Below are 14,232 nucleotides of genomic sequence, written 5' to 3' on the forward strand. Positions count from 1 at the left end.
TGTGGAGCTCTGTGCTCGTGTGCTGCAGTGACTTTTTTGGCAGTGGGACCCGATGGTCTTTAAGGGCCCCTTCCAACTCACAGTGCGGCCCCTCCGTGTTTCTGTGGGCATTGGGGGCGCAGAGAAACTGGGGGGGGGATCCGGCCATTCTGTAGCCATGGCAACATCGACATCCAGGGAAGGGCGCTGAGCTCGTGGAGGAAATCACTGTCAGTTTACTTAATGAAGTGTGTGCTGCCAGGAGCAAACTCCCGCTTAAGGGGCTCGCGCTGCTCCGGCTCCTGCGGCGGGTGGGGGCGTGGGGACGTTGGGACCTCGGTCCCCGGCAGTGGCACCGCCGCAGCCCGGCGTGGAGCAGCCTCGGGCCGTCCCGCGTGGGAGGGGTTTTGCAACGCCTGCCAAAAGCAGAAGGAAACGGTTGCAAGACAGGAAGAAATGCTTCCCACTGTTCGGGTGTGGAGGGGCTGCAGTCCCCATAAGCACCGAGAATCCGCCGTGCGGGGGCTCTCGTGGGAACCGCGGCGTGACAGCAGCGGAGCCGAGGGAGCGCAGCGCGGTGCCCTCAGGACCCCGCGAACCCCACGAACCCCACGAGCCCCGCTCGCCCTTCTGCGCTGCCGTGGGTGCGCGTGTGCTCTCACGAGAGGGGAAAAGAGGAATGAAGCGGAGCGGTGCGCGGCGGTCCCGGAGCCCCTCCCGCAGCCGTTCCCAGCGGCCGCGGCCGTGCGCGCAGGGGCGGCGCGGCGGGCGGGAGCGCGCGGGGACGCGCGAGGAACGCGGGCGCGCCGCCGCCGCAGGTGCCGGGGCCGCGCTGGGGCCGGGCGGGCGCGGGGCCGCAGCGCGGCGATGTCCCGGGCGGATGCCGGCAGGATGCACTCCCGGCGGGCCGGCATCCGCGCGGCCGTGGTGCTCATCGGGCTGCTGCACAAGTCCAGGAGGCAGAACAAGGAGAAAAGGTAGAGCGCGAGTCCGTTCCTTCTCTTCTCTCTTTCTTGAAGGGTTAAAAAGAAATCCGTCCTCGCCGCTGGGAAGCACGAGCTCCCGCTCCGGGCCGGCGCTGCGGCGGTGCCGGGTCGGTACCGGCGGGTGGGGGTCCCCCCGGCGCGGGGCGGGGGGATGGGGGGAGCGGCCGGGGTCGGCAGCGTGCGCTGCTGCGCGGGGTGAGCCCGACCCCCAGCCCCGTCCTTTGCCGTGAGAACATTAAGGACCGCGTCCGGTGCTCGTGGAGCTGCTTTAACTCAGCGAACAGCTTCCCCTCCTCGCCGGGGAACAGCTGACAAACGGTTCCATCTTTCGTTGACTGAAGTCACGGATTGTACTTTGTGCTCAACTTTGTGTACGGAGGAAACGGTCCCTTTGCAGTCCGCTGCGCGCCGGCCCCGCGGCTCCCGCACCCCGCACTTATCAGTGCCGACTGCTGCTCGCTTCAGAGCCTCTCCACGCTCCGATTTATTTGTGCGGTCTCGGTCAGGCAGTTCTCTCCTCCAGGACTGTGCTGCTCTGGCAACTTTGTTGTTAAAAATAGTCTGAAATATGCATCCTTATCCCCGTGGTGTGCATACCTCCGCTCCCGGGTGGAGCAGCACGGGCTCTGCTGCAGACGGATGGTTTCCCCTTTGTGTTGTAATTGAAATTGTGATTTTTTTTTTAAAAACAAAAACGTATGAATGAAGAACTGATTATTCGGAGTATCTGCTGTAACTACACAAGCCAGCACACCAACCCCGGGAGCTCCTCCTGCCCTCACCCCAAAGCTCTGGGTCGCAGTGCACTGCGTTCTGGGTGCTCTGGGCAGCAGGATTGCAGGATTTCAGGATTGCAGGATTTCAGGATTTCAGGGGTGCTTTGATATCTTGAGGGTGGGCTTTCTGCATAGGTTGTGCTGCTGCTGCTGCTGCTCTGGGATGGTTTCTCCTTTGCTGGGGTTTAGGTAGAGCATCAAAGCTCCCAACGAGACTCCTTCCCATGGGGATTTCTGTGAATGAGCTCAGAATGACACCTGAAGGCTGAGAAAAAAAAACTGCCTCCAAACTCTTGTGGAATCCGCCCGGAATGAGAGCATGAATTCCCTGATTTTGTTCCCCATCACACTGAGCAGAGCCCTCCCAGTGCTGCTCCAGCTGTGTGGGTTACTCAGCACATCGAGGGCCGTACAGACACCTCAAGGGGAGCACCAGACCCTGAGGAATTTTTTCTCCTGTCTGCCGTGCTCTGCGGAGCCTTCATGGGAGCGATAGTGAGAACTCGAGCAGTGCTTTACTGTGGCTGCTTCATCTTATGCAAGCTGCCAGGGCCATCAAAGTGACATAATCTGCAGGAAAAGGAAAGGACTGTTAGCGGTGTAGTCAAAAGGGACTCTGTTCCTCCACCTGCTCCTATTTTCTTTTTTTCCTCCTACATTCAGGCTTTGTTCTGCATTTGCAATTGAATTTTGCTTTCCATGAGCCATATGCAAGTCTGGCAGGATGGGTGGCAGCTGCAGAGTCCCTGGTGGCCCACGTCCCTGTCTTATTAGCAACCAGCAAAGTGCAGCACAACAAATGGACTTTGGCAGGCTCCTGTCGCAGGAGCAGGACGATGCTCACCTTGCTCCCAGGCACTCCGTGGGTCCGTGCCTGTCCTGCTCGGGCTGAGGCAGGCAGCCTGCACCCTTGCTCAAGTCATTGGAGGTGAAATCTTTGCACTGCCAGTGTCAATGTAAACGTTCCCATTTGTTTCAGTGGGGTCAGGGATTGTGCTCATTAAGGCAGCCCATGGGTTTTTGGTCCCTCTCTACCTTTAGAAGCACTCCTGCTCCCCTGCCCCACGGCCCAGGTGGCAGACAGGGGCAGCATCCCTCTGCTCGGTGCTGCTCTGCATGCGGTTGGAGGCTCTGGTTTCTGGAAGCTGTTCTGTTTAATTTGCAAATTATTGAATCAGTTCAGAAGCAGCTGCCCAAGGTTCCTTGGCTCGTGTTTTTTCAGGAATCGGATCAGACGGTCCTTCTGGTATTAAACGGTCCATGAGTCCCTTGGCTGATTTATCCAAATGCTGCTGGAAATCACTGCTTCCTCTCTGCTCCTGGAATTGAGACCAGGGAACAAAATCTGCGAGCGATAAAAATCGCTTTCCAGCATTATTTGCAGAGCTAGCTGTACTCTCCTACAAGACCAAGTGGGAAGTCCTTGGCGGGCTGGAAGGGCTCCAGCTGCCATCCAGCTGCAGGCAGCAGCAGGAGTGGGGTGGGTGGGCACTGAGTGTGCCATGCCCTCCTGGAATGGCACAGCAGCAATGCCTGTGTGAGCGCGGGATGTCCTGAACTGCTCCAACTACACTTACTGGTGGTGCAGGAGAGTAATTAAAGCTAAACTCTGTTGCAGTGAAATGTCACCTTGCTCTGAGCAGGGCTTTGGTTCCTTGCTTGTGAACGCTGTGCAGTCAGAGCAGCTCTGTGTGCAGATGCAGGCTGGTAGTCTGGAAGCACAGAATTTATTGCAAACAATCTAGACCAGAAAATATTGTTCTCTTTCTTTGCTGACTTTTGCTCTTTGGTGCAAAAAAGCAATAAATAACCAAGGTAAATCGGGTTACTGGGGAAATGTTGCACTGCCGGGGCTCTGCCTGCTCCTGCCTGAGCTGTGGTGCACCTGCAGAGCTGGGGCTGGATCCAGGCAGCCCTGTGGTGTGTGCCCATGGCCATCCCTCAGCACATGGGGCCGTGCAGGGGCAGTGCTGCCCCACCTGGATGAGCCCAGGAGTGGCCGTGGGGCCATGGCAGTGCGGATGAGGACTCGGCCTCTGGGCAAACTTCAGATGCTGGGCACTGGATGTTAAATAAATGAGAGAGGGAGCAGCTGGCAAGGTGAGGCCCATCAAGGGCAAAAAACGACAGCTCCAAAAATAGAGGCTGTTAATTTACAGAACATCTTTACTGTCCTTCTCAAGGATAAAGCATCCCGACAGCTGAACTTGTTGCAGATGGGTGTGCTGCAAGGGATTAACACCTCCACGGGCCAGGTTTCGTCAGCAGAATTAAGCGAAGGCATAAGTAACCTGTGATGCTCCGAGCACTTAATTGACACAGTGCTTTAACAAAAGGCAGCAGTGACTGCTCGCTGCAGAGCACCGCGGCGTCACATAATATGTTGACATCTCCCCTTCCCACGCGCAGTTTGTATCAGTGCACTGTCAGGTTAGAGCCTGCCTGGGAAATCAGACGAACAAACAAAAAGGCAGAATGCATGCTGAAGCCTTTTGTTAGATGTTACAGTGAGAAGATGAGAGGAAAGGTGCAGCTGAGAGCTCTGTGCAGGGTGCCTGTGTCCTTGCTTGTGTCCGCAGGGCCGTGCCATGCCTTGCAGGGGCTGTGGCTTGGTCCCAGCTCAGCCCGTGCCCAGAGAAGCCCTGGGATGTTGCAGGATTGGTGGGTGAGAGCATCGCGGTGCCCGACTGCCTGCTGGAGCTGGGATGGCACAGCCAGGGGTGGGGGAGTGATGTGGTTGGTGGTGGAAGTGGCCACAAAGATCCCCCAAAATGGTCTCTTAAAGGCAAACAAACCCATCCCTGCTGTGATGATGTTGGAATTCTGGCGTTGTCCCAGGCTGGCACGGGGCACTGGGGCAGCTCTCACCCCAGGCTGTGTACGTGGTACTGGGACGGTGCTGTGGGCTGCTGTTAGCAGGGCAGCTGGTGTGGGACCTCCTGTCCATGCTCCTGATGGTCACAGTGCTCCTGCAGTGCGGCGGTGCTGCTCTGCTGCCGGGCACAATTAGCACAGTTCAGCAGTGTCCCAGCACACCAGCAGGACCTGCTGGGTTCAGGACCTGAATCTGTAGGTGCTCCTGGGATGTGACCAGAAGTGCTCTGAGGATCAGAGGATGCCTCCACACATCCTCACTGCTTTGTGGGTTCCCGGTGCTCAGAATGGGGCAGTGCTGGGCAGCCCCCGTGCGTTGGTTCCCACTCCCCTTCGGAAAACCCTGCGGCTGGGCCTGGTAACTGCATTAAGGTATTTCCTTAATTAGATTTACTAAGTATGTAGGATTCTGATTCTTTTTTTGCCTTCTTTCTTAATTTGCCTAATGAGGAAAATGAAGAAATAGCATTACCAAAGTGATGTCTGCACTGCTTTCCGGGAAGCCTCAGCCATGCCTGGCTTGCCCCAGCACTGCAGGGTGCAGGGAGGGGTGGCCCAGTCTCCATCCCCCCTCCCCCCACTGAAGATTGCCCCACTGCAGCCGTGAGCGGGCTGTGCTGTGCTGTGCTGTGCTGTGAGTTGCCTGGGGCCTTGTGCAGGTGGAGACATGCTGACCTTCCCCCAAATCATTTGTCATCCCACGAGGGCAGACTGCTGGGAGTCGGGCTGGTGGCCCTTGACCCCAGTGCTGACAGAGGACTGAATCACCGCTCGGTGCTGAGTGTCACTGTGGTGTGAGCACGCTTGATGTGCTCGCCCCGATGTGCAAGGACAGCTCCAGCAGTTTGGCCCCAAAGAAGCAATCGACATGTGATAGCAGAACACGTTGTTAAGTTGTGTGAGTGATTTTGTAATACTTAGAAGGCGATGCTATGGCAACCTGTTACAAATCCCAGATCAAATCGAATTATTTGTATGCATCCCCATAACTTTCATCGTTGGAGGTCTGTGCCTTTCAGGCCACTCTGCAGATGGGTGCAGTCAGCCAGACTGAGGGCTGAAAGGAAGAGAGCAAGGACAGGTGCTGGCCTCCAGGCCTGGCTGCCTGTGGTGCCCCAGGTAGTTGTAGGGCAAAGAACAAATTGCCATCTGGGCACCTTCTCAGCGGTGGAGCTGCGAGTTCGTGGGGAGCAGGAAGGGAGGGAACTCAGTGGCCGACACGGGCGGCCGATGCGTGGCTTCTGCTGTTGCCCATATGCAGTTTCACAGCATTTCCATTCATTTCTTGGGTGTTGGCTGTGGGTGGAGGCTATGGGCTGGGGTCTGAGCCCTGCATTAACCCTACAGTAACCCACTGCTGGCTCCGTGGGCAATTGGAGTCCGTGACTTCCCATTCCATGGTTGTTAACTACAGGGAACCATTGATCTGTGTCCTGTCAGCCCTTCCCCCTGCTCGCAGCGCTGAGCTGCAGCCCCTTGGCTCTGCTCTGTGCCTGGATGAGGGCTGGGGGCCGGGCAGGAGCCCCGCACCGCTCTGTCCTACACGCTGAGCCGGGTGTGTGAGTGCGTACATGTGTGTGTCTCAACAGATGGAGTCAAAGTCCATCACGACCAGGAGACGTCTGTTAGCAGAAGCAATTGTAAACAGGAGCAGGAAGGCAGGAGGAGCAGCGTGCAGCTGGTCAGGCCCTGCCTCAGCCTGCCCTTGCAGGGACACCTCTGCACCGCGGCCCTTTGCCTCGCGGTGTGCCCAGCTGGCACAGGGATGCACCACGGGGATGTGCTGCAGGGATGTGCCATGGGGTGTGCCCCTGCAGCTCTGTGCTGGGAGCAAAGTGAGGCTCGTGCAGGGCGGGCTCTGGGCAGTTTGTAGAAAGAGGCTGTGCTGATGTCCCGGTGTTGTCTGCAGTCTGGAGGGGCCCTGGTGTGCATCGTTTTGTGGCCTTCTGTGCACTGCCTCATGCTGTGCGGTGCCATCCTAGGCGGGCTGCCATGGGAGCAAACCTCGTTACTGCGTGATAAACAGTTGGACATTTTGGCCCCGTTTCTGCAGGACTAACCTGGCAGGAACGAGAGGAAACAAAATTAAATCTCAGATTTTCTGACTCCCGGAGTAGCATCTGGCAGTACTGCTGCGTGTGACGGTTTGATTGTATGCCTGGAAAGGGTTTTTTTTTTAAAGGCACAGTGTGTTTGTATCAGACCATCAGTGGAGGGCTTTGGGTGCAGCTTTTCAAGGCTGAGGGCGGTGTGGGGTTGCATTGCTCGGCAGGTTCAGCTCTTTCTCCTCTGCTTTCCCCATGAGCACGCCCCAGAGCACCGTGCCAGCACCGCTGTGCCGTGGGGCTCCCTGTGGTCCCTTGCCAAAGCCCACTCTGGAGGAGCCTGAGTTCATGCAGCACTGCGGTGCTGAGCTCCGTGGGGCCGCGGTGCTGAGACACGAGGGCAGTTCGACGAAAGGCGACCAGTCACCGCTGTTCCTTCTCTCTGCCCCTGCTGCCCTGTGCCCCCCCTGGGCGCAGCGGTTGCTGACGGCAGCTCTTCTGTTTTGCAGGAAGCAGGAGCTGCTGAGCGGTGCGGATGTGACCCTCCCGGAGCGGCCGCTGTCCCCTCCGCTCACTGCACCCCCCACCATGAAGGTGAGTGCGGCTCTGGGGGGCCGAGCACCGCGGGGCTGTGGGACGTGGGCATGCGGTCCGGTCCGGGTGCTGCTTTTGGAAACGGAGCCGGCGTGGGGCGGCACTTCCAACGCAGCGCCTGGAGCAGCCGGGCCGTTCCGAGCGGAGCAGAGTAGGTGGTTTCTGGAGAGCAGCCGGCATCGTGTTCAGACACCATCAGCGACAGCGCGGGGCGCGTGCCAGCGGGCGCCGACTGCCGCGTTACGCAATGCTGAGCGGCGGTGCCAGGCGGGTGCACAGCCCGCTGCTGCTGCCCCAGCGCCCTGACCCTGACCCTGACCCTAACCCTGACCCTAACCCTAACCCTAACCCTAACCCTAACCCTAACCCTAACCAATCCTAACCCTGACCCTAACCCTAACCCTGACCCTAACCCTAACCCTAACTCGCCCCTTCAAGGCCCGCGGCTCCTCCGCTCTCATCGGGGTAACCCGAGCAATTAGTGCGGGAGTGGAGCTTCCAGACAAAGGAAATGGCAGCTCTTCTCCCTGGGTAGCTGCAAAGCATTTGATATGTTGCCACCCGGGAAATTACTCATTAAACTGGCGAGGATGAGATCGAAGAGGAGCTTACAAGACAGCTGAGAACTTGGTTAAATGGTTATTCAGAGCAGGGGGGCTTGGAGAGAATTGAGCTGGAGAAGTTTATTAGTGAGGTTTCTCAAGTTCTGGCTCATTTTGTTGGTGGCCTGGGTGCACACAGCAGGAGAGTGCTGGCAGAGCACACTGGTGGATGGCAGGGGATGTGGGGGTGGGACGCTGCACGGAGCTGGCAGTGAGTCCTGCCCGGAGCAGCTCGCCGCCTCCTCCCTGCCTCGCAGCAGCTCTCAGCCAGGAGCTCACAGCTGAGCTGCACCGTGTGAGGAGGTTCATCCCTGTGTGCACTCTGTGCTTTCTGCTTAATTCTGGGCACAGGCTGCTTGCTGGATGCACCAGCTTCCTGCTGCACAGCACATTGCTAATTCAGCTGTACAAACTCCTTCTAAGAGCATGCAAGCTATGCCAGCAAAAAAGTGTTTCCTGTTGTAACTCAAATTCCTTGAAGGAGGCAAGCTAAAAAGGAAAAAATACTTTTTTACTGGTGTAACTCCATGGTGACGCTTGCTTCCCACCAGCCCTTGGCAGGAGGGATTCGTCTGGCACTTGTAATGGGCATCGCTGTGCAGGAACGGAGCGGCACACAGAGCCAGAAGTGTGTAGAGCTGAGCGGACACGGGGCAAAGCCATCTGTGTGCTCCTGGGCTGCCCTGGAAACGCAACGGCAGAGCAGTGTGTGCAGGCAGGGACAGCCAGCACAGGCACAGCCCTGCAGCCACCTCTCCTCTGCCCACAGCCGTGCCAGGCACTTCCAGCCGGGGGACGGGTGGGCACAGCGCGGCACGGCCAGAGCCGGGCCCCTGGCATGGCTTCCTGACCGACCTTGTGCAGGGAGCTGCCGGGATGAAGGCAGGCTGCAGGGGCAGCGCTCGGACCTGCCCGTGGAAGTGACAGCGACCACGTGGCAGTGGACGGGCACGAGGTCTCTGCCACTCTGTCCGGATGTGTGTGTGTGAGATGGGGCTGTGCTCGCTGGACCGGCCCCCTCTCCCCCCTTGCTCAGCTCCCCGTGTGCCACCTCTGATGTACACAGTGGGGAAACCTCCCTGAGCCACGCGCAAACTGCCACCCGCTTCCTGCCCAACCTGTTTGGGGCGCTTCCCGCGGAGCCACCCTTTTAAATAACAAAGCAGCAGCCCTGCCATGCCTCCCCTGGGGAAACATTAACCAGGGGAGGTGGAGGTGTTGTGGGATGCTGTCCCTCCTGGCCCTGGGTCAGTGCCGTGGCGGTGCGGGGCCGAGGATGGATTTCCTGCGGGGGCTGCTGGTGAGTGCCACGCGTGGGGGCCGCGGGGCAGAGGTTGGCAGGGGGCACCCCTGGGTGCACGGCCCTCAGCTGCATGCTCTTGGTGCGGTTTTCTTTCTGGGCATCGTTTTCTTTGGAAACCTCCAACGTGGGCGCTTCGTGGCTGTGCTGCTCCTGCTCCGAGTCGGTCCTCGTCCTGCGTTGGACTCCTGCTGCATGCTCAGCAGCCCCTGCTCCACCAGTGGGGGCAGATCTGATGCCGGTGGAGAGGAGCAAACGCAGTGCTGTGTGCTGGGACGCTGGGAGGTGATGCTGAGATCTCTTTGCTGTCAGGAGAATGCTGTTAGTTGTGAGGGAGTATGGACATGTGACCTTAGGAAGAAAACAACAACGGTACTATTTTTGCCTTGGATATTTTGCATTTCTGAGGTCATTACTACAAGCTCTGGGACAGGTCTGTCCTGCCTGCGTGGAAGGGAATGGCTTTCTGTGCTGGCAGTGCCTTTGGTTGCATTTGGAAAGCAGCTGCAGTCAGTGCTGCCAGGAGCAGCCGTGCTGTGTGACTCAGCTCAGTAAGGACAAACTGGTGGCTGAACCACTGCAGGTGACGCTGCTTCTGACTGAGCAGCACAAAGGTATAATTGTCCTAACTATATTTACCAAAATATTTGCGGCCTGCTAAAGCTTGGCTTCAAGTCTGCACAGATTCCTAATGGCTACGGACTGCTCTCTGCTTTTTTAAATGTGTGTTCACGTGTTCTCCTGCAGCTCACTTGGGAAGGTGGGTCTGCTCTGCTCTGCTCTGCTGCTTTGCCTGTCTGCCCTGGCTGCTGCCGGTGGGGTGACAGCTATTGTAATTGTCTTGGAGAGCGTGTGTCTATTGCAGACACCCGGAGATAAGCAGGAACCTGAAAGGAGCTTAAAATGAGGCAAAGCCTTTGGGCACAGAGCTCTTTCGAAGCTAGGAAAAAGCCCAGGATTTTCCTGCTGCAGGTGCAGTGATAAAGAAGGGGCATAGTCTAAGGGCAGGGACGTGGGCTGTGCGGGTCCTGGCTGTCGGTGTGGGGAGGAGTGGATGATGGCCATGAGAAGACTCTGGTGAGGCTCCTTTGGTCTTGGTCTGATTTTCATTTCTTCATCCCCCCTCTGATTTTTCTCTCTTTTCTGTCTTTTGGAAAATTCAGTTGGTTTGAGGGCTGCCCAGATGTCCTGTGATGCTGTGCTCTTTGGCTCAGTGCTGTGAGCCCATCTGCATCCTGTGCTGCCCTTCTGCAGTCACTGCTGAGAGCGGCGGTGCCACGGCCGTCCTGCAGCAAACACGGATTAAGGGCTGTGGGTGGGGGAGGATAAGGCAGGGGAGAGAGAAGCCCTTCATCACAGCCCTGGCAAAGTCACGTATTGCTTTAGTGGGAGTGCCCCAGGATTGACAGCTGGAGGATGCTGGATGATTTATTTGCTCGTATGTGGGAGCAGGAGGGGCTGTGCAGGGTGACTGTGCCACCCATGTCCCAGCTCCTTCTCAGCCCAGGGCTGCGGGATGGTGAGCTGCCCCGCTCCCATCGATGCCCATGTTGGCAGCTGCTGGTGCCCACTTGGACAGAGCCATTCTCTTTTCTTTTTCAGTCTGCAGAATTCTTCGAAATGTTGGAGAAAATGCAGGTGAGCTGCGGGGCGGGGCGGTGCTGGTGCGGGATGTCCCAGTGGCATCTGCGTGGTGGCAGCTTCTGCCTTCTGCAATCTGTTCACTTTGTTCCAAACAGGCACCAAAACTTGAAGATCAGAAATCTGGAAGCCAAAAACACAAGGTCTGTTGGACTTTATTTCTTGCGTGGATCTTTCCAAGCTCTCCCTGTTATTGCAGAATTTGGGGCTTTAATGTGTGTAGTCAAAGGCAGTTGCTTAAAGGACTGAAAGGGATTTAGGGGTTATCTAAAAGCAAGGCGTTGATTGAATTCAAAGATAAGGGAGCAGTGCATGTAAATCCCTAATCCAGCTTTGTGTCCAAAGCAGTGCCCCTCGCTGCGTGGCAGAGCAGGGCAGAGCTGGGGCTGCACCCAGCGTCAGTGCTCGGAGCGCGGAGATGGACTCGGGCTGGGGGACGAACCTGGGGAGCATTCAGTCCTGAGCAGTGCTGTGATTCCTTTTGCAGGAGGACTACATCCCGTACCCCAGCATCGATGAGGTAGGTGCTGTGTGCTGCAGTGCCCTCGGGGCAGTGCCTCTCCAGAAGTGTGCAGGGGTCTGTCTCCATCAGGAGCTGCGGGGCACCGTGCTCCTGCCCAGCTCCGCAGTGCCAAACCCGCTCCCTGCGCAGGAGAAGGGCGCTGCAGAGGGGCGGGATCTGCCCCGAGCTGTGGGGCGGCCCCATGCTGCCCGTCACCCCGTCCCTCCCCAGATCCTGGAGAAGGGCAGCCCCTACCCGCTGGTCATCCTGCCCCAGTTTGGGGGGTACTGGATCGAGGACCCAGAGAACCTCGGCACGCCCACCTCCTCCGACAGCAGCGTCTGCGAGGAGGAGGAGGAGAACTTCAGCCCCAGCCCCTTCGGGTACAAGCTGGAGTGCAAAGGAGAGGCCAGAGCCTACAGAAAGCACTTCCTGGGGAAGGTGGGTGTGAGGAGGGCAAGGCGTTGGCTGCACTCCGAGATGTGCTGGATGCTGTGCATGCGTGGGGAGCATCCTCGTGCCACGAGCTGACCCCACTGCTCTCACCTGCTGCTTCCCTCTGCAGGACCACTTAAACTTCTACTGCACGGCCAGCAGCCTGGGAAACCTGATCCTGTCCGTCAAGTGTGAGGAGGTGGAAGGCACCGAATATTTAAGGATTATACTCAGGTACAGAAAAAAGAAAGTGCAGTGTTTAGCAAAACATCTTCTCCTTGAAAGACTCTCCATTTGTTCCTCTGTAAACTCAGCTGCAGCACCCACACTGCCCCTGTGTGCAGGGGCTCGGGGTGGGGCAGAAGCCCGAGGCACCGACCCTGGACTGCTCTGTGCTGGGGCTGCCTGAGCACTGGTGGTGAACACAGAGCTTTGATCCACTGCTGAAATCACATAGGGAACTCCTCATGATCCACTGTCCTGTCTGTTGCCATTTTTCCCCTAATCTGGCAAAGGTGTCTGAGCTGTTGCCTCATTTCTCTTCCAAACGATGAATATTTTAAGAGCTGCAGAGGTGAGAATAGCAGTGGAGCCCTTGCTAACTGACCAAGCCCAGCAGAACACCACCTTGCAGCATCTGTCAGAGCCTCCTGCAGCATGCACACCTCAGAGCCACACTGCTGGTGGGCAGGCAGGCTGCGGTGCTTCGGGCTGCATGGGATCCTCCCCAGCTTCTGTTCATTTCTTTTTCCTCGCTAGGTCCAAAGTGAAGACGTTGCACGAAAGGATTCCTCTGGCAGGATTTAGCAAGCTGCCCAGCATCCCACAGATTGCGAAGGTAACCTGCACAAGGCTGCTCCGGGTGGGTTCATGGGTGAGCTCAGGGAAGGGGGGGGAAGCTGCAGCCCAGGACTGTGCCTCTGGTCAGCACCAGCTGGGTGTGGGCATCGCAGCAGGACGGATGCTGGGGCAGCTCCTGCAGCCCAGGGCTGGCCATGTGTCTCTGATAAGATGCACGTGGCCATGCTGCCAGACCCCCCAGGCTGGGCCCACTGATGCTCACACACTTCCCCTTGCTCCCAGGCCTTCTGTGATGATGCCTCTGGACTGAAGTTTAATCCGGTTCTGTATCCCAAGGTGAGGAACTTACCCTGCATTCAGTAGAGATCAGGTTGGGATAATTCTGTCTTTTTCCCACAGCTAGGAGGATTCAGTACCTTCGACAGAGATCTCCTCAGTGCTCTGTACAGATGCAGGGCACAGGTACTGTTTTCCTTAGGGCTTGCCATGGTAGGACTGGGGCGGTGAGGCCCTGGCACAGACTGCCCAGAGCTGTGGGTGCCCCATCCCTGGAGATGCTTGAAACCGGGCTGGAAGGGTCCTGAGCAGCCTGCTGTGGTGGGGGTCACCCGGCCCTGTGTGGGGTTGGAACAAGGTGATCTGTACGCTCCCTTCCACCCCAACCATTCTGTAATCCATGAGATGCCCCATGAAGGACAGAGAGGCTGTGAAGTATGAATCCATCAGGGTTTGGTGCCTGCAGTTTATCTGGAAGCCCAGTAGGGCTGAGCCTGTCCTCACCGTGTTGGGGCTGCCACTCACTTGTCCCCTGGTCCAGGATCACTGGAGCTCTGCAAGCTCTTGTGCTGCCATAGAAACCCATTATGGGAAAGTTTTACTGCACATCCGTCCTCGTCAAGCTCTTTTTATGTGTCAGACCTGCACCAGGCTCAGCAGTGTGTTGTGAGGAGTTTCAGCACCCTTTGATGGAGTCTGATCGAGGCAGTTTCATTCACCCATCCCCATCACCCACCACTGGGAGCCTGGCAGCAGCCACTGCCCACGCAGGACGGTGGCTCCGGGTCCCACTCCTCAGCTGCCGTGGGTCCCAGCTGTGCCTTGTCTCACCACAGGCCTCCCAGATGATAGTGGCTTACGATGAGCACGAGGTCAACAACACGTTCAAGTTTGGTGTCATCTACCAGAAGTTCAGGCAGGTGAGTGAGTGCTGGGAGCCGTGTGCTCAGACCACAGTGGTGCATTGGTGGGTGCAGACGTGTCTGCTGAGTGCTTCCCTTGGCCTGGGGATTGAGTGCTTCCCTTGGCCTGGGGATGCTGGCTGCTCTGCACTGCACGGCTGGGTTCTATGATTTGCCCCGGGTTATTCTGGCAGGCACCCTCACTATCTTTACGTATTGCGTTTACTTTGGATCAGATAACTCGTAGCTAAGGTCTCACTGTTTTTAAATACCCGCATGAAGGATTGAGGTCAGCTGCCCGTTCTCCTCCCAAGGTGCATCTGTGTCTTTGTAGACCCAGGAGGAAGAGCTGTTCGGCAACAACGAGGAGAGCACCGCCTTCAGGAACTTCTTGCATTTGCTGGGAGACACCATAACACTGCAGGACTTTAAAGGGTAAGTAGAAAACAGTGATTTTACAAATACATTTAGCTAGAGAGCACACAGTATGTAAAGCGTCTATCGAGAACGGAATTCTGC

The 14,232-nt window shown here is 57.4% G+C and overlaps 1 protein-coding gene across 4 annotated transcripts in view; it reads left to right on the forward strand.

Moving 5' to 3' along the window:
• Positions 1-14,232, forward strand: part of RAP1GAP2 (RAP1 GTPase activating protein 2) — a 43,942-nt gene that overhangs the window by 23,393 nt on the left and 6,317 nt on the right. For all 4 annotated transcript variants that reach the window (XM_065732096.1, XM_065732097.1, XM_065732098.1 and 1 more), the window contains 10 exons: positions 7,170-7,254; positions 10,759-10,794; positions 10,896-10,940; positions 11,285-11,317; positions 11,531-11,740; positions 11,865-11,968; positions 12,494-12,572; positions 12,818-12,871; positions 13,648-13,731; positions 14,048-14,148. In XM_065732096.1, the coding sequence (XP_065588168.1) occupies positions 7,170-7,254; positions 10,759-10,794; positions 10,896-10,940; positions 11,285-11,317; positions 11,531-11,740; positions 11,865-11,968; positions 12,494-12,572; positions 12,818-12,871; positions 13,648-13,731; positions 14,048-14,148 (831 nt within the window). The remainder of the gene's footprint in view (positions 1-7,169; positions 7,255-10,758; positions 10,795-10,895; positions 10,941-11,284; positions 11,318-11,530; positions 11,741-11,864; positions 11,969-12,493; positions 12,573-12,817; positions 12,872-13,647; positions 13,732-14,047; positions 14,149-14,232) is intronic.

The sequence above is a fragment of the Cyrtonyx montezumae genome, unplaced genomic scaffold (genome assembly GCF_038088225.1).
Source record: "Cyrtonyx montezumae isolate F1298 unplaced genomic scaffold, pur_monq_1.0 scaffold_15, whole genome shotgun sequence".
Classification (NCBI taxonomy): Eukaryota; Metazoa; Chordata; class Aves; order Galliformes; family Odontophoridae; genus Cyrtonyx; species Cyrtonyx montezumae.